The sequence below is a fragment of the Betta splendens genome, chromosome 10 (assembly GCF_900634795.4).
Source record: "Betta splendens chromosome 10, fBetSpl5.4, whole genome shotgun sequence".
Lineage (NCBI taxonomy): Eukaryota > Metazoa > Chordata > Actinopteri > Anabantiformes > Osphronemidae > Betta > Betta splendens.
The window spans coordinates 20789614-20809280 of record NC_040890.2 but is presented as its reverse complement, the minus strand read 5'-3'; the positions used below and the strand labels follow the sequence as shown (position 1 = coordinate 20809280).

At 45.1% G+C, this 19667-nt stretch overlaps 1 protein-coding gene and 1 long non-coding RNA gene across 6 annotated transcripts in view; one reads left to right on the top strand and one right to left on the bottom strand.

The window, feature by feature from the left end:
• The window catches only part of LOC129604720 (uncharacterized), an 83883-nt gene extending 75061 nt beyond the window's left edge, over positions 1-8822 (top strand). For 2 of the 3 annotated variants that reach the window (XR_008695874.1, XR_008695872.1), the window contains exon 2: positions 4125-8822. This is a non-coding gene — a long non-coding RNA (uncharacterized LOC129604720). Of the gene's footprint in view, positions 1-153; positions 1806-4124 lie in introns of those variants that run through there. The other variant, XR_008695873.1, reaches the window with a different exon arrangement.
• A 3744-nt stretch (positions 8823-12566) lies between these two features.
• Positions 12567-19667, bottom strand: part of arap3 (ArfGAP with RhoGAP domain, ankyrin repeat and PH domain 3) — a 44165-nt gene continuing 37064 nt past the window's right edge. For all 3 annotated transcript variants that reach the window (XM_029164632.2, XM_029164630.3, XM_029164631.3), the window contains 7 exons: positions 16189-16325; positions 16024-16106; positions 15368-15403; positions 15238-15301; positions 15022-15159; positions 14854-14892; positions 12567-14597 (listed from right to left, as the gene is read on the bottom strand). In XM_029164632.2, the coding sequence (XP_029020465.1) occupies positions 14145-14597; positions 14854-14892; positions 15022-15159; positions 15238-15301; positions 15368-15403; positions 16024-16106; positions 16189-16325 (950 nt within the window). In that variant the 3' untranslated portion in view covers positions 12567-14144. The remainder of the gene's footprint in view (positions 14598-14853; positions 14893-15021; positions 15160-15237; positions 15302-15367; positions 15404-16023; positions 16107-16188; positions 16326-19667) is intronic.

Genomic DNA, 19667 nt, shown 5'->3' with positions numbered 1-19667 from the left:
TTTTTGACCTCAGGGCCCATTACAACTTAAACACTTTCATTTCAGCTGATCCAATTAATAATTTTTTTTAACAAGTTTACAAGCTAAAACCTTATGAATATGATACACCATTATCATCTTCAAAGCATTTATTTTGTATGTAAATCTGCACATACATTTTATTTTATTACTATTAATTTCAAAAAAATATATTTTTTAAAAACTAGAGAATTTCTGATGAATAAAATTCTGCAGTAATAAAAAAATACATGTAAAATAATTTAAAAAATTCAATTAAATAAAGTAAAATTAAAATAAAGTGCAATTGAAAACATTATACATAACATTGAACTTGCTATTTAACAGAACTAGATCTTACTCTCCCTACCTGTGACAAATGAACAGTAACAATAATCACAACACCCCGCAACTTTTATTATTTTAAGTGTCTCACACTGGCTAAGGTCATCGAGGTAGTTCGCAAGCTCATTGGGGGCAGGGCAGCAAGAGTGGATGAGATCCACCCTGAGTACCTCAAGTCAATGTTGTGGGGCTGTCCTGGGTGACACGCCTCTGCAACGTCGTACAGACGATGGGTACAGTTCCTCTGGACTGGACAACCAGGGAGGTTGTTCCTCTTGGGGACAGGAGAGTGTGATCAAGCTTCTCAGCCTCCCTGGGAAAGTCTATGCCAGGGTACTGGAGAGGAGAATTCGGTCGATAGTCGAACCTTGGATACAGGAAGAACAATGTGGTTTTCGACCTGGTCTTGGAACACTGGACCAGCTCTATACCCTCACCAGTTTACATGTTTTTTGGACTTGGAGAAGGCATTTGACTGCGTCCCTTGTAGAATTATGTGTGGGAGCACTGGTCTCTTTACAACCACAGCAGGAGCTTGGTTTGCATTGCCGGCAGTAAGTCAGACCTGTTCCCGGGGCATGTGGACTTCGGCAAGGCTGCCCTTTGTCACCGGTTCTGTTCATTGTTTTTATGGACAAAATTTATAGGCGGTTTGGGGACCACGGGATTGCATCTCTACATTTTGCAGATGATGATGTCCTGTTGGCTTCATTGGGCCAGGCCCTCCAGCGCGCACTGTGGCGTTTTGCAGCTGAGTGCGAAGCAGCTGGGATGAGAATCAGTTCTTGGAGGGACTATGTTTCTCGGCTGGGCTGGGAATGCCTTGGAGTCCCACCGGTAGAACTGGAGGAAATGTCCTGAGAGAGGGAAGTTTGGAGTTTGCTTAGACTGTGGCCCCTGCTACCTGGCCCCGGATGAAGCGGTTGAAAATGGATGGATGGACATACATTATAAATACATTTTTATGCCAAAATGAACAAAACTATAAGACAAATATGATACATACTGTAACTTTTTCATGGTTTATGAATTATTTACAAGTGTGCTTTCACCCATTTGTGTCAGACTTGAGGCAGGCGGCGGACCCACATGCACAGCACAGAGGCGCGATGATAGTTAAACACAGATTTATTTTCCAAGGCCAGGTCAGACGGTCCAGGTCATACACACAAAAGGCTCAGCGATAAAGAACAAAGGGGAGCAGGCAATCTCGAGTCCGGTATACAAGCAGGGTTCGTTACACAGGAGGTCTCGGCAAAGGTACAGGCAGGGATGAAGCAAACTTACGGTCAGATAGTTAGTCCAGGTTCAGGCAGGAAACGACGGTCAAAGCAAACGGGAACAATAAACGAGGAACACGGACACGAAACACTGGAACGAGGAAACTCAGGAAACTCGGGAAACTCAAGGAACTCAACAATCTGGCAAGGGACTATGGGAACAGGAGCTAACTAAATACACAGGTGAGTGATTAACTGATTACAGGCAGGTGTGGGTAATGAGCTAGGGAGTGAACAACTGAACCGATAACAGGAAGTCAACAAAATAAAACAGGACATGGTGTGACAACAGGAAACAACTAGAAACAAAACCCAAATCATGACAGTACCCCCCCCATGGCGCCTTCCACGGCGCCCACGGAAGCCCCCCCCCCCAAACCAGGGCGGGCGGAGGGTGGTCCCAGGAGGAGGGACCGAATCCCTACCCCTCAAGGCAAACGAGCAGGGTGGGTGGAGGGAGGACCGGGTGAGGGCCAAAACAAGAGATCACACGACAAAACCCAAGTCCACGAACGGGAAAAAACATGAAGTCCAGGGATTCCCTCACGGAGGGTGAAGGCGTGGTAAGATCCTGCTCAGCCGCCGCTGAGCCCGGGTGGCCCTCTTAGTGCCCTTGAGCTGGGCCGACATTCCCCGGGGACCACCCCGAATGGCGACGTCCCCCAGGCGGACGCTGATCCGAGGGGCTGAGGAGTCGAGGCGGACGTCGCCGCAGGAGGCAGCGCCATCCACACCGCCGGATGCGCCGTGTTATGGGAAAAATTGTCTCTTCCTTATTTTTATGTGTCTTCCTTATTTCTATGCATTTCTATGCAGTTATTATACGAGTTATGACTTATGTTCTGCAAGTAATATCCTATGTTTTGTCTTACTGTATGCATTTGACATTTCACCTAGATTGTTCAATGGTTGTCTCTGCCTGATAGACTCTCAACTCTAGCTCCCAAACCCAAGGTCAGGGAGTTGTGTCTCTGTCTGTTGAGACTCTGTGCTCCTTTCTCACAGATAGTTGGACATCAGCGATGCAGGTGTGAGAATGTAAATATCTTCACACACACTGCGACAGGGAGGAGATGGTGCGTGTAATTTGATTGGGTTAGAAAGACATTCCACCCTAGTCGGACAGAGAAGCTATAAGGCAGAAACAACTTGAGGATCGTGGGCTCTTTGCATCACACCTTCGTGGTGTGTGCACTGATCTCCCCAGCTGGTTTTTGGTTTGTTAATGTGCACAATCAACATCCATGCTTTTTATTTGCTTTCCCCATTATTTTTATTTTCTTTATTATTTCAATAAATCGCACAAAAGGACAACTCTCTCTCATCTACTTCTTTATGGAAAATTTCCACCACAGAAATTGGCGTTGTCGGCAGGATCCCGCGGCGGGTCGTCTGGACGGTGTGACCAGGGACGATAGTCCTGAGGACTAGGGTCGCTCAGCCTCCAAGCCTCTACAGACATTCAGAGCTGGGAGGACTGCTCACCCGTCTGGATCGCCTCTGACGAGATCCATGAACTCAGATTCAAACTCAAATCCTAGTTTGGCTCGGCGAGAGAGATTCCTTTTGATTCGGGAAAAAACAAAAAGATTGGAACTTTTTTTTTAATTTAGCTGAAACATTTCAATTGGTTGAAAAAAAAAGAAAAAGAAAAGAAATCTTCTATTTGGTTGAAACACTAAATTTGATTAGGAAAATTAATTAGATCGAGAAAAAAAAAGTCCCAATATTACATGTTCTTAATTAGGTGAAAGTCTGCTCTTGGTGGTGAGACGTCGGTTGCTAAGGGTTGGCTCGTGGAACCGAGCTTCCGTCTGTACTGAGGATACAGACATGTTTTTTTTTGATCTGTGCGTGGTCCACATGTGGGGGACTGAGTATAAAAGACGGCTTCTGAAAGATGGAGTGCGTTTGCAGAGTGAAATATTTTCAAGATACGAGGGACCCGGGCCTAGAGGGGCCTAACGTTGAGGAAATACTTCGTGAAAGGCTCTGTCGCCAGATCAGGTTGGTTCCCTTTTTACGGAGACGTCCGATAAAAAGGCATTTTGGGAAGGTTCCGGCCGGAACACACAAAAAATCTAAGGCAGGAAACCGCCGGACTCTGAAAGACGGGTTCGGGGCAATTTGAGTCTCCACCACCAGACAGCAACCGTACAAAACTAAAGGTAATTAAAAGTAAAAAGTAAATATGGTTATTAGTGCGTTTCATGTTTCCATGAGTGGGAAACTGGTTATGGGTTCAAAAGGAGAATCGCTTTGTGTGGGGACATACGCACCTTAAAAGAAAAATTAGAGACAAAAGAAAATACTTGAAAAAGCAAAACTATCAAAACTAAAGCCCTAAAAGAAACAAAAGAGAGATGAGAGTAACAGGAAAAAGGAGATAGCAACTCTGGGGAAGAATTGTTTGCACTCTGCCCTGCCACACACACACCACACACACACATATCATGCCAAGAGCAAATGCTCCCATTGTTTCTGCTCTTTGTCCTAATGCAGAACTGAGCGCGATGAGGGTAAATCCGGATCTGGACTCCTTTCCCACCATCAGCAGAAGAACCGAAGGAGAAGAAGCGCCTGTCCAACAACCAGAACAGGGTGGAAGCTCTGACACCACAGCAGGTGGAGGACACACACACCACAGCATGGACGCCTCAGCGACTCTCACAACGTCTGCAGCCATCACGTTCTGGGCTCATCAGATGAACCAGCTACTACAAGCGTGTGTGTCTGACACAGACACCTGCTTATGACAATCAGCAAAGGAAAACAAGGACAGAGCAACAGCACAGTGAGAAGACGTGCTCTGACACGGACACTGGTTGAAACAACAGGAGAGGCTTCAGACGTGATCGGCCCAATAGAGCTGCATCTGAGGATCCAGGAAAGGTCTGTCATCGAGGAACAACTGTCCCATCGAAAGGCTTCACCCACTGGCGCTCACATGAGACTGATGGTTGGGGAAGGAGGAAGGTGACGGTTCCTTTTCACGTGACGTACAAGACGGTACCGCAAACACACACACACACATTCATACACGCAATGAAGAAACACGCTTACAGCTGATACACGCTCAAATTCATGTTCATGCTTATCTGCTCGCAATGAAGAATCGCTTTTTGCTCAAAAAAAAATCCCACAGAGTGATTTTACAATGATGACAAACAGCTAAACGACAACTGCTGCATGACTTTGCAGTCTGATGGGTTTAAACTATTTTAACTTGCAACAAATTCAGTAATAAAATCCTTCATGTTTCTAAAAATACTTGTGCACAATATAGGTTTGTCTGGCCAGACTAGAAGAAAACAAAACAGACTATAGGAAGACTGAAACACACTCAAACTGACCTCAACTTCCCTCTATTGGGATGAACACAGGTCTGCGCTTGCGATTTTTTTTCCTAACGAACAAAAAGATTTTTGATTTTTATTCTACAGTTCCACACGTCCCTCTGTGAAAACATGATGGAGACAGATGACAGGACGTGGGTCCTTTCGTGAACAGATGTCAACGGGGTGGAGACTGGTGAACGACTTCTGACCCCATGTGACGTATTTACCTACTTTGCATACTTTTAGAAAACTTTTTTTTATTCTGCCTGTCATGTGCAGCAAACAGTGAACTGGGTACCTCCACATTCTAATGACACACTACATGTTTTTATTTTCATTTTTCAGAGGACGCTCTGACCCAACACTCAGCCTTACAGGAAGCCCTGCTTCCCTGTGGCTCACACACAGACATGATGTAGGTTCAATCAGAGGATGTGAACCAGTGGTCATCACACCTAAATCTGACCACAGACCATGTAAACAACAACACCCTCTTAAAGGAGCCATAGATGGCGTTACTGCAGACACCACTAAGCTACTGAAACATTGGATGCTACAGGCCACAAAGAGAGCCTGTCTAAATTACAGTTAGTTCAGACTAAGGTTATTTTCTGGGTCATTGTAATTACAGCTGATGGCAAATCCATCTCACCCAACAGAGTTAAAGCAATTTGAGACCTGCCTAAACCGTGCACGTAAAAACAGCTGATGTCTTTTCTAGGTCTTTGTTCTTATTGTAGGAACTTCATTCCTAACTTTACTGTCTTTGAGGCCCCACTCAGGGTTCTGATGCAGACGTCTTCATCGTCCACTTCTTGTCTCACGTGGACGTCTGAGGCTGAACAACGTTCACCGACCTCAAGCTTGCTCTTCAGTCGGCTCCTACTTTGGGTCTTTCTGATCTGACCCTACGCGACCTTTCACTCAAACAGTGGATGAGAAATCAGGTTGTACGACTTCTGTTCTTTTGTCCTCATACTGTTTTTGATTCTTTTGGAATAGATCACATCTTTCTACAGTTTGATGGCTTAGATGCAACACCACCTTGCTCAACATGCTGAACGTTACTATCAAGAGTCCGTCTTGAAGTCTGGCTTTTTGCTAAGACACTACTCTGCTCAGGCTGCAGAGTTGATCGTATTGACTGAAGCTAGTAAACTAGCAGAAGGAGAGTGTGTTACCATCTACACAGACTCCACAGATGCTTGTGACACTTTGGTTCTCTGTGGAAGCATAGGAAGCTTTAGAAGTCTGATTGCAAACCTATCTCACATCATGATTAGGTTCTGCTTTGCTGGACGCTGTCCTGCTACAGTACCTACAGCTAATGCTGTTTGTAACTGTCCAACATCAGTGACGATTTTGTTTCTGCCGACATGCAGCTGCAGACGCTGCTGCGAAGGTCACTGCCCAACAACCCCTCCCTCTCCTGATCCTCGTTTCCTCTCCTGATCCTTGTTCCCTCTCCAACTCTCTCTATCCTTTCCTTCCTCATCTCCCTGTGCTTTAAACATTTTCTACCTCACAGGAACGCAGACTCTGGCTGACAAATGGTTCCACCTGTAGCCATGGAGTCTGGTTTGGGCCTGACGACAAACCGTGCCGCCCAAACACTTTTTCCCCACAATTCAGATTTCCCAACAGGTGAAAACAGTCGACAGGACCATTACACCATCCAACCAGGGCACTGGGCGATTGTTAAGGAGTTCAGGAGGGAACACTGGAACTCCAAACGGTGGCGAGGCCCCTTCCACGTCCTTCTGACGACCCACACGGCTGAAAGATCGCAGTGAGAGTGACTTGGATCCACTCCATCCACTGCAGGAAGGTCCCAGATCCAACAGACGACCCTCCATCCACATCTCACGGAGAAAACCACCACTAAAGAAAAGAATTGAGAAGGACGACCCTCGCTGTGCTCACACACGCACTGAGGCGAGGCTGCGTTGACCGTTCAGCTAAAGGTGTGAGCCAAGCGCCGCCTAAAGCTGCACCGATGAATCACACTATCAGACTATACATCTACACACACGCTCCTGAGAAAACACACACACGAGCAGCCTTGAGTTGCCGACGCTGGACGACGTGTAGACTCTTCACATCACGGGAGTGACAGTGACTCAGACGACATTGGGAGGAAACCTGGCGGTGATAACGAACCCCAAGTGTCTCTGTGATCAGCTGATCACAATCTGAAGAACCCCAATGAACTGGCAATACATCAACACACAGGTTGGAAACAATCTAACGCTACTGTTCAACAGGAAGAAGCAGATTGTTACGAGACATCAATTGTAAACATGCTTTGTTAGACTTCATTTTATGTTACTTGGATTGTTGCCTTTATCATATGATGTTTCTATGTAACTTTACACACTACTTTTGAATGAGAAAATTTCACATAATTCACAACACTGAGTTTAAATATCCTAAAGTTGATTTGGTGTTTAATTTGCTCACAATCACTTATTCACTGCTACAATTAGTTTTTATCCTTCATCTACAGATGACAGAGGTTATGAGACAAAACGCATCATCATTCTGGTTAAATCCCTGAATCTCCTATTCGCTCTAGACGCAAATGTACAATTAAAGATCCGAAAGCATGAAATCTATCTTAAGATTATATGAAACAGAACCCCACCGGAAACCTATGGCTATCATACATTAATTGTCTTTATTACATTACAATTGAATAGCCGTAGACACGTTGTTAGCAGAGAAAAGAGGCGTTTGTGTTATGTTTGGAGAGGCATGTTGTACTTACATCCTGAATAACACTGATTCTAATGGTATTGTGGTGAAGGCGCTACACGGCCTTCAGAATCTCAGCTAACTCTGGTATAGGTTCTACCCCTTGGAATTGGCTAGACGAAATGTCTGGAAAATGGAAATCTGTTCTCATGTCCACAGCTGTTTCCTTTATAATTGAGATGGCTGTGATTCTCTTGTTTGGTTTTTGCGTTATCCCACTGGTTAGAGGTCTCATCATGCGTGCGACCTCAGCAACACTCTCGTATCAAATGACACAATGCACTATGTTCAAAAACCCCAACTCTAATTCACTTAATGACTTTGACGATGGTCTTAGGCTATCTGACCACAAAATATAATATGATACAAATATGATAATGGGCTCATTTTCTTCACAAATTTTATATGGAGGTGTATTTTGAATCTTGATGAGTTAATAGCCTTATTGTTTCATCTGCAAGGATCTTTTATTATTACAGAATGTGATGTTGACAATTTTTATTCCTTTATGGTTTGATTATTATGTAATCAAAAGGGGGGAGTGTTATGGGAAAAATTGTCTCTTCCTTATTTTTATGTGTCTTCCTTATTTCTATGCATTTCTATGCAGTTATTATACGAGTTATGACTTATGTTCTGCAAGTAATATCCTATGTTTTGTCTTACTGTATGCATTTGACATTTCACCTAGATTGTTCAATGGTTGTCTCTGCCTGATAGACTCTCAACTCTAGCTCCCAAACCCGAGGTCAGGGAGTTGTGTCTCTGTCTGTTGAGACTCTGTGCTCCTTTCTCACAGATAGTTGGACGTCAGCGATGCAGGTGTGAGAATGTAAATATCTTCACACACACTGCGACAGGGAGGAGATGGTGCGTGTAATTTGATTGGGTTAGAAAGACATTCCACCCTAGTCGGACAGAGAAGCTATAAGGCAGAAACAACTTGAGGATCGTGGGCTCTTTGCATCACACCTTCGTGGTGTGTGCACTGATCTCCCCAGCTGGTTTTTGGTTTGTTGATGTGCACGATCAACATCCATGCTTTTTATTTGCTTTCCCCATTATTTTTATTTTCTTTATTATTTCAATAAATCGCACAAAAGGACAACTCTCTCTCATCTACTTCTTTATTGAAAATTTCCACCACAGCCGCGGGCGAGGCCACCAGTCCACGAGACAACTATGCAGCTCCGGACCGCCGCCAGAGTGCAGGGAAACCAGCGGCGTCCACCTTGGACCACCGCGACGAGAAACCGGAACCAGCGGCGTCCTCCTTGGACCACCGCGACGAGAAACCGGAACCAGCGGCGCCCTCCTTGGACCACCGCGCCGAGACACAGGAATTGCGCGACCTCCTCCTGGAGGTCGCGCGGCTGGCTGAAGCGCGGCTGGCTGAACGACGGATGAACGAACGACGGCTCACTTGACCGCAGTGTATACAAGCAGGGTTCGTTACACAGGAGGTCTCGGCAAAGGTACAGGCAGGGATGAAGCAAACTCACGGTCAGATAGTTAGTCCAGGTTCAGGCAGGAAACGACGGTCAAAGCAAACGGGAACAATAAACGAGGAACACGGACACGAAACACTGGAACGAGGAAACTCAAGGAACTCAACAATCTGGCAAGGGACTATGGGAACAGGAGCTGACTAAATACACAGGTGAGTGATTAACTGATTACAGGCAGGTGTGGGTAATGAGCTAGGGAGTGAACAACTGAACCGATAACAGGAAGTCAACAAAATAAAACAGGACATGGCGTGACAACAGGAAACAACTAGAAACAAAACCCAAATCATGACAATTTGTAAGCACTGTGCACTAAACCACCTGCAACAGCCATCACACTGTATCTGTAAAAGGGCACATGAATGACCATTTTATAGCATCTGAATGAAAACATTATTTGTTCTCATCAAACTATTTACTATGTCTGGAGTTTGTTTTATCATAGTTATTGCCTTCTCTGTTCCAAGTCTTGCACATTGTAATATTTAGTGTTGAACAATAAATGTAAATACAAAATTTATATAACCACATCTTCAGTATTAGATTTAATGCAATTATTCTGTCTTTACAGTACAGACTGAAAATAATATAAAGAAAGTTAGACACTACACTATTTGTAGTGCGGTACCTATTGGTTTTGTGCTTAACTGTAAGGGCCATATTACAGAATCGCATACTACTAAAATTTTAAACTATACAGTAAAAGTACACATATCTTTGTGTGATCATAGTACACTTCTAGTAGAACAAGGGGAAAGTCTGGGTCTGGAACTATGCACCAAAGTCAAGTTATTAATCATCAAAGTTGACTATAAGACCCATACAGTATTACAGTAAATGCAAAATTGTACAGTAAAGGTACACAGATCTTTGTCAAGTTATAGTGTACTACCTCTAACACAAGGACATACTGGTGTGAGACTGGGTTTTTGGAGCGTGGCTGGCTGAATGATGGCTCACTAGTATGGCAGACCAAGGGGGTGCAAATGCACGTCTTAAATGCAGCGCAACGTGTGTCTAACATAAGCAACCTGACTTAACAAGAAACAATGGGTATGGCATATGAGGAGTCAAAACATCAACTAAACATGGGTGCCTTTGCACTAGTAATGTGACGCTCTGTATCGAGGTTACGAAGTGTGCGCCGAGTAGAGGAGGCGGTGTTTTCACGATGTCTTACAGAAGCTCGCTTTATCTAGAGGTGGGGCTGTACCACATGACTGTTTCAGGAAGCGGTTCGGATTTTTCCGCGGGCTCCAAAACTGGGACAAACAGAAATATGTCTATCCCCATTTATATAAGTTGGCGGTGGCAAAACCCTGTGAATGGCTGTATGTATGTATGTATATTTGTATATACAGTATAACATACAACATACATGTTTTGCTTACTTATTTATTTTGCTGACAGTTTAATTTACAGTCTTTCTGCAAAATGCCACACGTTGCAAATAAATGCCAACTGATATTGTTTCGTCCAGTAGATGTCCTACTAGAGCAAATGAAGCTTTAAGAAGCTTTGTGCTGGAGTGAACCTATTGGATGAAAGGCTTCAATGCTTTGTAAAGCTTCATCTGCCCATCACTATTTTGCACGTCTTACAGGCAAAGCAACGCGTGACTGACAGGAGGCAGTGTCCCTTAAAAGTTCAGGTCCGTGTTGGGCATCCTGGCTTGAGCAGCATGAGGTGGTGAGGTGACAATGACCCAACAGCGAGTGAAGGGCTGGAGGAGTCTTTAAAGGGAGGCAGAGGGGAAACACGGGTCTGGTGAATTGGACTGATTGCCAGGAGTCTACTGAGGCAGAAAGATGTGGTGATGGAGAAGGTGTGATGCAGAGTAGGAGAAACAGAAGGGCTGGCAGTGCCAGCCCAGGATCCTGACACTCAAGGAGCTAGTGCAAAATGTCTCGCTTAAGGACACGCCATGAAATTTGAGACAGAAATCGACCTGGGGACCTCTAGTTTTCCTGGTCAATGCCCTACTCACTGATCTACCAGGCCATACATTTGACCCATGCATTTGCATCTCTGTATTTGACCCATCCCGAGGGAGGGGTCATCGCGGATCTTTGCCTTCCGAAATCGGCACTCTACAAACTGAGATACTAGGCCAGTATCAGAATGAGGCCCTGGGTGAGCCTTTCTGCCGCAGTATCACGGCGATGAATTATGGCAACATGTACGGCAGGCCTGATTAGCCTTCAGCTGTCACTGTGTCAGATTTTCAGGTAGAGATGGAGCATCTGAGGCATGAACAAGATAATCTGGACGCTGCTTTGTTTAACATCTGTACGTACATGTTTTTACAATCCATATAATTATGATCTGTAGAACTGAGTAATAAATGTGCTCAACAAAGGAGGACAGTCAAAATTAATGAGTTTCACTTTCACACATATTCCTGGTCCTCGAGGGCCAGAAATGGCCACCCCTGCTCTAACAGATGCTTGGTCAGGTCTGCTGTGTAAAAAAAGAAATTATCTGATAAAAACAGGTAAATAAAACCTCAGAAAAACAATGATGATTTCTTTTTAGGGCCAATTACATCTGGAGCCAATTTCCGCTTATAAGTTTTACTCACCAATAAATGTACAGATACTTTATCTCTGGTGGTGACAATACAAAGCTCAGACTGGGCAGATCTGACCACAACATCCTGCATCTCCTGCATGTGTATAAACCAAACCCCTGCATGGTATGTACCACCAGCAGATACTGTAAAAGATTGATCCTAGCACAGGAGCAGGCTCTGAGAACTAGATCAATAGAGGCTGGTATCTACAGTACCACACCAGGCAGGACCCCAGGTGAAAGCTGTGCAAAGTTGCCCCTGAAACAATCCAGCACATAACAACGGGATGCAAGATGCTAGCAAGCAGGGCTTAGTGCACAGGAACATCTGTGCTGAGTACAGGCTGGAAGTCCCAAAGCCCAATTGGACACACCTCCAAAGGTGGTTGAGAATGACAGCGCTAAGATCCTGTGGGACTGGTAATGGCCAACCAAGCTGATATAGTAGTGGTGGACAAACAAGAAACCAAGGCTGTAGAGATAGATGTAGCAATCCCAGGTGATAGCAACATCAGGAAGAAGGAGAATGAAAAGATTGAGAAGTACCAAGGGCTGAAGAGATAGAGAAGATGTGCAGGGTGAGGGCACAGGTGGTACCCGTGGTGATAGGAACACTGTAACTCCCAAACTGGGAGAGTGGCTCCATCAGATCCCAGGAACAACATCTGAGATCTATGTGCAGTTCTAGGAACAGCTAAGATAGTGTGCAGGACCCTCAAGCTCTAAGGCCTCTGGTAGAGGACCTGTGCTTGTAGGAATAAGACCACTCCAAGGAAGAGGCAAGTATTTTATTTTTTATAGTATTTATATATAGTCTTTTAACTTGTTGCACAATATTGTAGTGTTTAGTGGCACATGACAGCTGAAAGGACCTTGGTTTGAATTCTGGGCCTGGCCCAGTGAATACTGCTTGGGTTCTAGCCAGGAAATCATCTTTCTCACCCAGTCCAGAGACGTGCAGTTGGTGGAGACTCGAAATAACTGTGTGTGTTGGCGTCTAGTTCAGGGTTCATCCTGTCTCCCACCCTTGTTCCATCAGTCTGTATGTGTGTCCCTCTGCCAGTCTGTCTCTCTGTATAACTGGTAGTCTGTCTGTGACTGCTGGTCAGTTTCTGACTGTCAGTTACAGTTGCTCATATAGTTAGTTTGTTTTGGTAAAATCTGCTGCTGCTCATTCATCACACGTCAGAAACTTTGATGATGAGCCCAAACATATTGTAGAAGTTTACATTAAAGTTGACTTTGACTTTGAAATGAATTAAATGAACATGAAGTTAATAGAAATCTATTGAGGCCAGTAAATTGGTGTGAAAGCAAAAGCATTAAAACCAATTGAACCAGTTTTTCATTTTATTACAAACAAAATAAAAAAGCTATTTGTTCATTTTTAGTTGGCTGAAGTTAACAGTTAGTCAGCATGTGATATAAATGAACATTACTTGTTTTATAGAAACATATTTTACAGCAGGTTTAACTATACTCGATTTTTTCTTTGATGAAGCGAAACAGAACTGATCAGGTTTCAAAATGTTTATAAGGTAGACGTTATTGTTAACTAATGTGTGGACGGGGTTCATGATGTTTCCTGCTCTGACAAGTTGGACTCTGTGTTTGTATCTTGAAACTGTTTAGGATCAAGGAGTTGTACTCCAGAATCCTTCAATCTGACGCAGAACCAATTATCAGTTACATGAAAGTAAAAATATCAAGAAATATATAAATATATGCAATTCATTAACTGAAGTATAACTTAAATATAAACAACTAAATAACCATCAGTTTATTTTAGTTCGAGGGTTGACTTATCCATTCATAAACCTTTCTTCACCAGAACCATCACAAACATGATGGAAACGCTCATTTGGTCCCTGCTTCCTAACTGAAGCTAAGAAACTATCTACCCTGACCCTGAAACAAGCTCCAGCGGCAACTCACACTGTGTACAAATGCTCACCTGATTTTACTGGAGGTCACATGTAAACCCTTTAGCTTGTTCAGATCAAACTTTTTGAAATTGTGCTCAGTGGATGTGACCTGAGGCTGAGGCAGTGTAAGCGGTTTTGTTTCACGTTCAGACACCAGGTGTCAGTGAAAAATGAACTTTGAATTGTAACGCACAAATCTCAAAGATGCCACACAAAGTACTTAATCCACCAGTTCTCCATCGAGAAGAGATGTTAATGTAGCAGTCTGTATCTTAGGAGTCTAATAACAGTTCAGGTAGTAAATGCATCCTTGGGTTGGGACACTTCTCCTGCGGTCTAAAAGCTCTGACAGGATTTACTAAAAACCAACATAAACAACAGTGAAACTAACGTATTAATGACTCTTCTTTATGAATGTTGATATGATCAGACATCATATGGCTTTTCGTCCTCCTCCGTCTTCTTGGTAAAAGCAGATGACAGCTCTTGTAGCAGTAGCTCCTGGGATGGCGTACAGACTCCCTGCAGCTGCTGCCTCCTCCTCAGTGGAGGCTGCAGTGGGAAATTAGTGTCCTGCAAGCTGAAGTCTCCGTCACCTCCTTCAGCACTGCCTCCTCTCTCCTCCAGAGTTTCCACAGAACTGCTAACTGCCTTGACTGTGTTCGGGCCTATCTGGTCCAGATGATGTTCTACAGGAACCAGTCTGAGTGGCGGGTGGTCCAAGACCTCTTGAGTCTCTGAGGCGCTGCTGGATAAGAAGCTGGTCTCCAGGGATTTGAGGACCTGAAGGCCAAAGTCTCCAACCTCCTCGTAGAGGGGCTCCGGCAGGTCCGGAGAGTCTGAACGTTCTTCAAATGAATCCTGCTGCACTTTCATGGGCTGGAAGAGAGACACAGCATTTATCATTATGACTGTCAATATCAATCACATAGACCGACAAAAAAATTAAATAAATAAAACTAATTAAAGTTTCAGAAATTAATTATACTTGCATCAGAAATAGGGGTAGAAACATCTAAAATAAAAGTACTGATGTAGTGTAGTGTGTTGGACAGAACAGAAAATCTAATAAAGACATGTCTATTTTAAAACTATAAAGTAAAAGTACAAAGTAAACACAAAGCACGACACTCACAAAGTACATGGACAGAGTCCTTCTGTCGTGAAGTTTTCGCTGTAGAAAAAAGTAAATACAATCACTCTTCAGTTAAGCCTCTGCAGAAGCTTTTTCAGTACGTGACAGCAGGTGACGAGTCACACAGTAAAATGTCCAATGATCTGTGTTGATAACACTTAGCCTCACCAGCGTCTGATTGGCTGACAGCATGCTGTTGTTGCGCTCATCTCCTCTGATAGGGATGAGCGGCATTGTGCCAAACTTCTGTTTGGAGATATCAGACGAGGAGTGACGTCTTAGCACTGGAGGACCAGGATCATCGTTCTGGAAAACACAGTCAGCAGGACACAAAATCAGACACTGGACGCTTATGGCCACAGGGTTGGTGTCGGTCCACCTCACCTGAGCTTTTAGGAAGCTGGTGATCCAGTCCCACAGCTCAGTCTCACAGCTGCAGCACAGGTACCTGAGAGACATAACACAAGCTCAGCCCAAGACAGGAGAGGTGGGTTTAACAAGCTGCGGTACTTACAGCTGGTGTTTGTCTGACATTACGGTGAATCCCCATCTGCAGGCAGAAGAACATCATTTAATATATTAATGTTTCCACCTGTCAGCGCCTTAATTTTAATATCTAACCTTTGACCTTGGCCATTTTAAGTCCCTACAGTATGTGTAAGTCAGATTGGTTAACAATTAAGGCGTGCAGTACAGTATTCAGTTCACCTAGTCCATCACAGATCCCATTCACCTACGGACTAGACGCCTCGAGGCACCTGACTGCATGTTTACAGTACAGACTGTCGGAGGAAACATGCAAACCCCTGGGAATCAAACCCAAACCTATTATGTGTAATATTATATTAGTACTGAGTCTCGTTTCTTTATCACTTGAGAGGTGAGTTGGCGGGTTTACCCTGGGCAGGCCATAGCAGGGCTACAGACAACAACCACTTACAGTTTGGGGCCTTCAGTGACTGTGTTTGCTTTGTGGGGGACACTCACAGAAAGGCTCCAGGTGGAGCAGGATAGCAGTAAACCCTAAAAAAAAAACTGTCCAGTGTTCTAACCATGAAGCAGACATTATTTAGTACTGTAAAACCTTGTCAGTTAGTGTACAAATTAATCTACGACCATGTTACAGTTTGTTTCCAGAGCGGTGTTGTGTAAGACCGAGCCTCTTGTTACCTGGATGGAGCTTTGAGTTTCCTGCGAATGCCAATGTAGAGCTTCATAAACTTCAGAGACCACTCTTTCTCTGGTTTGATGCTCTGAAGGACAACACATGCAATTTAAGAGACTGGGAGAAGACAATCACAAATTGATGGGTCATACTGTACCAGGCAGACAGACCTTCTTGTCTTTAAGCAGCAGCAGTTTGTGGTCTTTAATCTGAAATGTTCTCTCCTGGAACTTGGTCCCTTGAAGAAGCTTTGGAGGCTCCTCTCGGCACTTCAACAGACCAATCTTCATAATCTCACTTTTATAGGCTGAACAGAGATCAAACAGGTTATACAGGAGAAAGCTCAGGGAGAACCCACTCATAGTGGGAGGACACCTGCCTCTACCAACAGACAAGAGCAGCAACAAGCTGCAAACATTATCCACTATGAGACACAGAGTTTAAAGGGACATGAACGTTTAGTGCAAGGGTGGGCAATCCTGGTCCTCAAGGGCCGGTGTCCCTGCTGGTCTTCCAATTCTCTCTGCCCCAGTTACGACTGATTACCTCGATCAGGTGTGTTCAGTCAACTAGCAGGTGAAAAAGCTAACTGACACACCTGATGAAGGTGATCAGCAGGGAGAGTTGGAAAACCAGCAGGGACACTGGCCCTCGAGGACCAGGTCAGCCCACCCCTGGTTTAGAGGAACACCAAATTTCAATGGGGGTTGACCAAAAACAGTCGAGTAGTTTTTAAGAATGGCGGGACACTCCATCCAGATTCGTCCATATTTCCTATGCAAATAATATAATTAAATTATTATTTATTCCTCTGCTAAAAAACATGTTATTCTCAACTGCCCTGGTGGATTGTCATGTGACAACAGACTACAACTAGTGCTTCCTAGTTTTCTCAGTATCTGCCCCACCAAGTCAGGCTGAGAGGGAGGCGGGGCCAGTCTGAAAGGGAGGTGTGGCACCAGGCTGCAGGAGCTCAACTGGTGTCCCAACCATTGTTTATCCTCATGTAACAGACTTTTTAGTATTAGGGCATTGTGTGTGGATGTGCTTGTGCTCTGCTTTTGTGAGTAGTATACTTTATGTCCTTTTCTCCTGTGGGCTTTGCCATACAAGGTACATGCAGCTAAGGGGCTATCCTTCCTCCCTTCCTTTGTCGGGCTGCTCAGAAATGTATTACAGAACCGTTTTATTTGTTTTATTATTTTATAAATGTAAAGTTTAACCGACACAACATACGCTTGTTTTTTGTGTGTTCATGTCAACTTCGGTTAGTGTGCATCGAGTGTGTAATTAGGTACTTAGTGTTGAAAGTACAGTATAAGTTAAAGTTAGCGCAGGACCAACATGTGGTGCAACATTTGGGCAGTCACAGAGGCTGACAGCAATTTGTCCAGCAAATTTTTTTCTTTCTCCGGCGCCGGTCGAGCTGGCTGCTGGTCACAACAGCTCCTGTCCTCTTACTTCTATTTATTACTTTCTTCACTTATTTAAGTTTATCTGTCTAGTGTTTTGTTAGTAGCATTAGTGTACACAACCTGTACACAGCTTTTATATAGTTTTTCTAAGTTTGGCGCAGTACAAACGCTGTTTAAAAGCTACGATGTGCGTCTGGGCCATAGCGCGGATTGTTTACACCGCGGAGCAGTTGATCGCGCTGCGCAAACACGTAGTTCTGCCCAGAGACAGACACGAGATCACCGCTGAGCTGCTGGTGAAGACCTGACGTGGGCGCCGCACCAGAAAACGAGAGGCTTCATCATGGGGAGGCTTCTTCCTCCCACAGAAAGACTCTCTCCATTGCCCGTAGGTGTGTGTGTGTGTGTATGTGTGTGTGTGTGAATGGTTGTCTGTCTATGTGCTGGGTTAGGCTCCAGCACCCCCGTGACCCCGCATTAGGGAGTAAGCGGTTTAGAAAATGGATAGATGGACGTGCGAATAGAACGGAGAACAGCGGTAAGAGGAAGGGAGGGGGTCTGGCTGTGTTTGTGTACATGAGGTGGTGTATGCACTGTCAGAGAGAAGCTGTGTAACAGAGAGTGTTATGGCCATTCTACACATGTTATAATAATTGCTGTGTACGTCCCACCCTCCGCTGACACAGCTTCTGAGACTCTCAGAAGCAGGCTGCAAACACAGCACCCACAGGCCCTCTTCCTGATCTCTGGGGACTTTAACCACGCACCTCCTTCAGCTGCTCTGCCTACATACACCCAGTATGTGACCTGCCCCACCAGAGACAATAAAACACTGGACTTATTCTATGCCAACACCAAAGAGGCCTACACTGCATCCTCCCTCCCACCGCTGGGCAGAGCTGACCACAACATCCTACATCTCCTGCCTGTGTATAAACCTGTAGTAGGCAGGTCGGTGGTGCCCCGCACAGTGAAGAGGTGGACAGCTGAGAGCAAGGAGGCTCTCAGGGACTGTTTTAACAACACTGTGTGGACGGAGCTCTGCGACCCACATGGGGAGGACATTAACGCAATAATAGACTGTGTAACGGACTACATAAACTTCTGCTGTGAAAACACTGTTCCCACCAGGCGGGTTCGGTGTTTCACCAACAGTAAGCCTTGGGTCACCCCTGATATTAAAGCTCTGCTAAAGGAGAAGAAGAGAGCATTTAAATCAGGGGACAGGGAGGAGCTGAGGAGGGTGCAGAAGGAACTGAGGAGGAAAATCCGTAAGGGGAAGGCCAACTACAGGAGGAAGATGGAGGAGCAGTGGCAGCAGAACAATGTCAGTGAGGGGTGGAGAAGCCTGACAACCATTTCAGGCTTCAAAGCTCCACACCCACAGGCTGAGGGGGAGCTGAGCTGGGTCAACGAGCTGAACTCATACTTTAATAGGTTTGACCAAGCACACACTCACACCTCCCAGCACCTGCCTCCAAACCTTTTGTGACTCCATACCACTGGATTACCACCCCCCATAGTCCATCACACCTTTACACAAAGCCCTTTACTGTCAGCCCTGCAGACTGGTGACTTATCCCAACAATACCCCTTCACCTCACACCACACTGAGACACTCCTTCAACAAGAGAGCTCAGACACTGGAGAGACTGTTCCTGGGTCACCTCCGCTCTGTGGTGGGAACCTACCTGGACCCGCTACAGTTTGCCTACTGACACGGCATAGGACACCATCATTTTCCTGCTACATCAAGCTCTTTCCCACCTAGAGAAGCCCGGGAGCACTGTGAGGATAATATTCTTTGACTTCTCCAGTGCCTTCAACACCATCCAGCTGGTGCTTCTGAAACACAAACTGGAGGAGGCTGGTGTAGACCTCCATCTGATGGAGTGGATTATGGACTATCTCACAAACTGAGGCCTGTTTGTGAGAGCCAGGGACACTCTGACCTGCAGTGTGGGGGCCCCACAGGGGACTGTACTGGCCCCCTTCCTCTTCACCCTCTACACATCAGACTTCAGACAGACTGTACAGGAAGGGTCAGAGCAGACTCTAACTGCTGAGAAGACTGCAGTCTTTTGGAGTGAGGGGGCCACTCCTGAAGAACTTCTATGACTCTCTGGTGGCATCAGCCATCCTGTACGGTGTGGTCTGCTGGAGCAGCAGCATCACGGTGAGGGACAGGAATAGACTGAACAGGATCATCAAGAAGTCCAGCTCTGTCCTGGGAT